Source organism: Varanus komodoensis, unplaced genomic scaffold (assembly GCF_004798865.1).
Source record: "Varanus komodoensis strain SLA01 unplaced genomic scaffold, ASM479886v1 scaffold53, whole genome shotgun sequence".
NCBI classification, from domain to species: Eukaryota; Metazoa; Chordata; class Lepidosauria; order Squamata; family Varanidae; genus Varanus; species Varanus komodoensis.
Genome location: NW_025336126.1, coordinates 975,504 through 982,252, shown reverse-complemented (window position 1 = coordinate 982,252; position 6,749 = coordinate 975,504). Strand labels below are relative to the sequence as shown.

General features: G+C 50.8%; 1 protein-coding gene across 1 annotated transcript; it reads left to right on the top strand.

Moving 5' to 3' along the window:
• Positions 1–550: 550 nt before the first annotated feature.
• On the top strand, positions 551–6,474 carry TNFRSF12A (TNF receptor superfamily member 12A). The gene is made up of 5 exons (XM_044448076.1): positions 551–729; positions 2,943–3,044; positions 4,280–4,414; positions 4,512–4,566; positions 5,639–6,474. The coding sequence occupies exons 1-4, from the start codon at positions 657–659 to the stop codon at positions 4,562–4,564; spliced, it is 363 nt and encodes a 120-aa protein (XP_044304011.1). The 5' UTR covers positions 551–656; the 3' UTR covers positions 4,565–4,566; positions 5,639–6,474.
• Positions 6,475–6,749: the final 275 nt, after the last annotated feature.

The following is a 6,749-nucleotide window of genomic DNA, read 5'->3' as shown; positions in this document are numbered from 1 at the left end:
ATGTTCTGTGTACCAAGTTTTGGGGTTTGTTTTAAAGAAAGCAGTCTTACAAGAAACACTCTAAATAAATCGCTTACATATCCAAGGGGTAGGTCAAAGAATATCAATTCAGAGTTTGCATTGTTTGCTTCGTTTTCTATATTGATTATACGTTTTTCCCCCACCGTCTTTCAACAGTAATTTTTGAGGGAAGTTTACAAAAACAAAACAAGAAGAAAAGCACCACTAAAATATGAGCACAGATAAAGAACAAGCACCACAAAAATCGACATGGAGGCTTTCAGAACTCAGCAGAAGTCCCGCCGAACCCAGGCGTCCTAACTCCCATCCTCCACCCTGCGTTTTAATTAACGAGCCTCATTTCCTTGCCCGGAAAAATCCAGGCTTTCTCGCTCTTCGCTTTTCCTGCTTTGACTTGCTGGACTCCCCCCACTCCCCCCCGATCCCTTTTCCAGATCAAAGGATGGGACCCAGGAATCCTGGCCCCCGGCCCACCAATCGCGGGCCTGCCGGATCTGCGTGGGCGTCCCTCGTAGCGGGCCGAGGAAAGTCTTTGGCGCTGAGTCACACGCAGAGAGGCCGGCAGCGCGGGGCTCCGTCGCTCCCTCTTCCCCGTCCTGGGAGGCGAAGGCAAGCTGCTGCGGGGAGCTCCGGCGATGCTCGTCTGCGGAGCCGTCCTGGGGCTTTGCGCCCTGTTGCTCGGGGGGGCCCGGGCAGAGCCCATTCCAGGTAAAGGGTCCAGAAGCCGTGCCAGGAATCCCTCTTCTTCCCTGTCCTTCTTGCTCTCCGTGGTAGAACTTGTGCCCTCAAGAACTGCGGTGAGTGGGGCTTCCCCGCCTGGCCACGGAAAAGATGCTCAGGTGGGGAGGCTGCATCTGTTGGGTTTCCACCTTTGGCTTCTTGCAACTCCTAGTTGGAAGGAGAGAACGGGGAGGACGGAGGAAGGTCCAAATGCCTTTCGGGGGGAAAGCGGAATTAGTTGGGGAAATGAAATGAGAAAAGCCGCGAGGGCGAGTGAGTGAATGAATGAACGGGGCTTGTCACAGCTCTTATGTTCTCGCACGCCGCTTTCTCGAGTTCGCGAGGGTCACAGCTTGAACGGGATTTATTTTATGGAGCTGTTAAACGTGCGGAGATGGGATGGGCACGTTACCCTTGCAGAACCAGGGAATGTGAGGCAAACAGGTTGGCAGAGGAATTCGCCCAGGAGGCGATCTTTTAAGTTGGCTCGGTTTCTGGGAAAAGTGTGTAAGCTTTTGAGTTACATAGAATTCCAGTTTAAAATTCGTGTGTGTAGAAATCGTGCTGTTTCCTTGCATCAGAGGCGGAATTCCGTGTGTGCGCGTGTGCAGGTGCGAACTAGGTTTGTCAGCTGCTTCTTCCAGTTGAGTCTCTACAGCTGTCTGCCAGGAAGAATTTCAACAGGTCGAGCCTTTCCCACCATTGTTCCACTCGTAATGGGTGGAGGGTTAAACCTGTTCTATGTCTACCTGACACAGAATAGTTAAGAGCACACAGAAGACCCCACTAGCCAATGAAACTCACTGGGCGACAGTCACTGACTCTCAGCCTAACCTACCTTACAGGTCGTTGTCAGAATAGAAAAGAGGAGCATGTACGTCGCCTTGGGGTCCTTGGAGGAAAGGCGAGATAGAAACATAAACAAACAAACGAAAGAAAGACGTGCGTTTTTAGGAAGGAACAAATAAGGATGATCACTGAATTCACTTAATGCTATTCCTACGGTAGAGAAGTGCGAAGGAAATGGGGGCGCGGAGACGAAGCTCAAGCCGATCTGGACGCGAAGGCTGTCTGCACATGCCCAGAGGCACTGTCGCTGCTCTCGTCGTGTTCTGAGCCTGAGGATTAAACCCCGCCCCGCGCGCGAATAAGTTCAGGAGCCGCTTGTGTCGGAGCCGGCGGTTCCTTGCTTGCAGCCAGCCACGCCCCCCGGGCCGACGCCGCTCCCCATTGGCCGCCTCGGGGGGTGACAGTCTCGAGTCCCCGCAAGCGGGGCTGGAGGGCCGGGGGCCGGGCGGGCGGGCAGAGGGAATCTGACGCCGGCGTCATCCGACCCGCGGTGACTCACCCGCAGCCCGCCCCGCTTTCCCCGCGCCAGCTCCGGGCACGGCGCCATCTGTCCGCTCGCTCGCTGGCTCGCACGCACGGGGGCATATTTTATCAATGAAGTCACTTGAAAGCGCAGGACGTGAGGAGCGGGGGAGGGTCCCTCTCATGCTTCCCCTCCCCCTGAGCTCAGCCACGTGCTGCCCCTCAGGCCTGACCCCCGCGGCTGTCCCTCCCCCGCTGCTCGGGGCTGGTTCAGGTTTCGGGGTGAAACGCGACACCCCCGTCGCCACTGACGTTACCCCTCTAAAATAGCCCCTAGTGTCATGGGGCGGGGGAGGGTCGCCTGGCTGGACTGTGTGTGGTGCCCCCCACTTGAGGGTCTCCCGCCCCCGACCTGCTGGCTCTTCTTTTTCATTCAGCTGTTATCTTTTCTGCCTGAGCTTGTCAGGTCCCTCCATGCCTTTCCCTTTTCTTGCCGTTTTCATTCATTCATTGTATTTCTGTGCTTTCTCTGAGTGTGGGCCAGCTTCTTATTTATTTGTTTTGAACAGGTGGCTCTTCCTCTTAACCTGATTTGCTCAGAAGGAGAATATGTTGCTTTCAAGGGCCTTCCTTCCGGGAGCCCTTGGGGTCCTGGACAGGCCCTTCATTTCTCCTAATAATACTAATAATAATTTCTGTGATTGATGTCAAAGTCGACACTGTCATTGGCTAGAGACCAGGCTTCCCCAGCTGGTTTCCCTGAAGGGCTGTAATCCACTCCCTCAGGGGTTGGGCACCTGCATGGTGAACTCTGGTTTACGCTCAGCTTCTGCCTAGCCAGGGGGCCCCCACAGAAGCCCTGTCTGACTCCTCTTTTCCTCTCCCCTCAGCCACCGTGTGTCCCGGAGGCCAGTCCTGGAGCCCCGACCTGGAGAAATGCATGGATTGCTCTGTGTGCCAGCGCCAGAACAAGAACGACTTTTGTTCCACGTGTGAGTGGCTGGCATCCAAGCTCTACCCACCGTGCCAGGCGAGCGGAGACTGTGGCCTTCCCAGTGGCTGGGCTCCAGCTCCCAACAGCTTCCTGCTTGCAGGGCCAAAGGTCAAGCATGCTGGGAGCTGTCCTCCCAACACGGCCAGAAGGGGTGCAGGTTTCTGCCCATCACGCACACGCCCACGGACGCACAGCGGGCGATACCTGGGTTGCCTACTCAGGCTGTCCTCCTGGTCTTGGTCTCTTATCAGTGAGACTCGTTAGGGAAGTCAGGGTGGTTTCGTCTTTCCTTCCCTTGGAACCAGGACGGGGTCACTCTGGCTGGAAAACAGCTCCTTGGGGAAGGAGGGAATGGGCTCTTTCCCACTAATCCCACAGATGCTTGCTGTGGCTTAGGTGGACCAAAGGGGCCCTTGGCTCACAGGAGACGTGTCATCAAGGTGGGGGGAGCCCCAAGGCTTGAAAAAATAGTCATTCCAAGAGGGGGAACTGAGAAGCAGCCCACTGGGCTGGGGGCCATGGAATTACAGGCAGCCCCCAGGCATGGAGATAGACTGGAAGGCAGATGGGGCTGGTTAGTGTCCCAAAGGGGGAACAGTCCATGGCACAAATTTTACTGCAGCTTGCGCATGTATTACATGTTCAACCCACTGTTTTAGGCCGCCTCTTTCACTGTCCTTGCAAGATTGCCATGCTGAAAGACAGCTGTGGGCCCAGCGTCTCACCCGCCGCCTCTTTTGGATGAGTGGCTATTTGAGCTGTTGTATCTGCCTTTTAATATTGCAGTATCTTGTGGGAGAAGGGTACATACCTGAAGCTCAAATTCAGAAAGGCATGGACCAAATATCAAATGCACATAGACTGATCTACACTTTAAAATGCTGCTTTCTTTACATTCCGGGTGATTCTTTTTTCTCCTTGCTCACATACACACCCAATTTTTGATGCGCATGTTGAACATTTTGCCCTAACTGTGAATTCTGCACCTTGAAAAGTTAATTCTCCATTCTGTGTTCAGAATTGGACATTGCATTTTTAAAAACATTCTGATTGTTCCATTTCCAGTGGCAGGTTAACCGATCAGCCTTGTGGGAGATAGGTTGGCAGGAAGAAAACAATGAGCTTTGAGTATGCAGTATTGAAGCAGAGGAAGAGACTGGGGACTAGAAGCAGGTCAGATCATGGGGCAATCTTCACTGATTTTAACGCATTCCTCTCTCCTTTCTTATGCAGGTGGAGACCCTCAGCTCCCAGATACTTTCAATATGTGGCTTTTAGTGGGAGCGTCACTGGGGGCTGTAGTCCTAGCTGGCATTATTGGAGGCATAATAATTTATGCCCGCTGCCGGCGGCGGGAAAAATTCACCAGTAAGTGCTTCCTCTTCAGCTGTTTGTTGCTGTGAACATCTTGAAAGCTGAGCCTCCCACATATCTAAACTTATCACTCTTTTCTCTTGATTTCCAGCCCCAATTGAAGAGACTGGAGGCCATTCAGCTCAGGAATCACTGATACACTGAAGGTGAGAAAGGATGCTTCCCAGCTCCATTCATACTTCCATTGCTGGCCCTACCATTAGGCAGCCAGAGAGCCACCTAAGGAACAGATGTGGGGCATTCATGAAAGAGCAGCAAATCTTTGTATCTATTGGTCTTGTATTATTACTTCTGTGGTTGGGGTGAGATACTCTGGAGCTTTTCTGTCTGCATTGCCAAAATCTTTCAGCCAATCCTGGCTTTCTCCACCTTGACTTGGCAGGGAGCATTGTAGGATTACCACAAACATTTTGGGCCAGCCCTGCTTTACTCTGTCCTCTCTCTGTACTTCTGCCCACAGACAGAACAGTTAACATCGATGTGGTTTCATTCACTTAAATAAAAGGAAGCAAGTTTCTAGCCCTCAGGGGTTGTCCAGAAAAGCTTTGTCACATCTCCATACCTTCCTCTTCTTCCTGTTCTGTACTAACCAAAAACATACCCCAGAGGGGTAGCCACTTGCAGAAGCTAAATATGTTTGTAGGGGGGTTATTTAATTGACATCTGATAATGAAAGATGGATGTTCCCTTCGTTCCCTTCGACATATGCACAGTGCTAAGTCACTGAGGGTATAAAATAAGCTGCAGTCCTGTGCATTTTTAACCAGCAGTAAGCCCTGTTGAATTCAATGGGGCTCACTCCAGAATAGAAATGCGAAGGACTGCACAGGGTGCCTCAAGCCCTCCTTGGCAGTTGCCTCTTAATCTCAGTCCTTGGGTGTCTCTTGCCTTTCTTCCAGTGAGCTCATGGCAGAATAGCTGGTATCAACCCCTCTTTTATCCTTACAACCTTGAGTGGGTAGCCTGGAAGACCGTGACTGACCCTGCAAGTTCCTTTTTGGCTAAGCAGATTGGTCTTTCCTGCTCTGTGCCCAACACTGTAACCCACCTTCCACAAGCTGGTGCCCTCTAGGTGTGTTTGACTACAACTCCCATCATCCCAGCCAGCCTGGCCAAAACAGGTTGGAGGGCACCAGGTTGGGATGGATGCTGCTACCTTGTCTCTCCATATCTTTGGTCTCCTCATATTCCCATTCGTTTTTTCTCCCTCTCATGCAGATCTTTTGTTGACATTTCAAATGCAAGAGAACAAGAGGACAGCAGTTGATCCTTTCATTACCTCTGACTTTTCCTGAAGATGCCAGAAGGACATTATTATCTGCCCCGAGATTCTGGGGTGTTACACACTTTTGCACGCATGCACACATATTTAGGAGATAATGTGATATGAGGTCCGATGGTCACTTACCATTTCTACATTTCAGGAAAAAACAAAACACAAGTATTGGTGGTCCTTTTGAGAAAGCTACATCCACCTCTCCCTAACTTTTAGGGAGGCATAAAAGGGATCTCTTTAATTCCCCATGGTCTAGTGCCCCATATTGGGGTGGCATTTTCATACTGGGATACAGCTGTGAGAAAACCTTCCAGCTCCCAATTTCCTCTTGCCAGGAGGCAATTTCTGTAAGGAAGGTCGCAGCGTCGCCTGTCTTGCTTCCTCCCCTGGAGCAGTCAAGGGCAAATCTGAATGTGATTTTTAGATTATCTGTATATAGAGACGTATGTTGGGTGCTCAGGCTCTCTGGAAGAGGAGTAGGGACTAGCCTCTTGTGTGTTGTTCATATATCGGTGGCTGGGCCACATCATGAAAACAGCAAAAAGCCACAAGTTATGCAGGATTGCATTAACATTGGGTTTTCCCTCCTACTTCCCCTGCCTGTGGTGCTCAACTCTTTGAGGAAAACCTATTTATATATCTTCTGCTCTAATAAGGCAACTTTAATTTTATGGGTGTGATTTTTTGCAGGCATGGGGGAGAAATAAAACCAAGCATGTCACTTGTTGAACCAGAGTTTGTGGATTTAAATAAAATAAAAAAATAATTCTTCATGAAACCAAAGGGTGTTTTATTTGGTATAAAAATGATACAGCTTATTTTCCTATTTGTCAACCCCAGCACTGAGATTTAATTTTGGGGGATACTTCAACTCCCATCAGTTCTAGCCTGCAGCGATGCTGGGAGCTGTAATGCAAAAGATAGGGAGGACTCCTGGTTGAGCTAGCCTGTTCCAGGCGATCTTCCGTCCAGCTCAGTGCTTCAGCAGTAGAGCTGAATCAGAGTCTTTCAACCCATTGTGCAATTCTGTTCATTTTCTCCTGCCTGCTATTA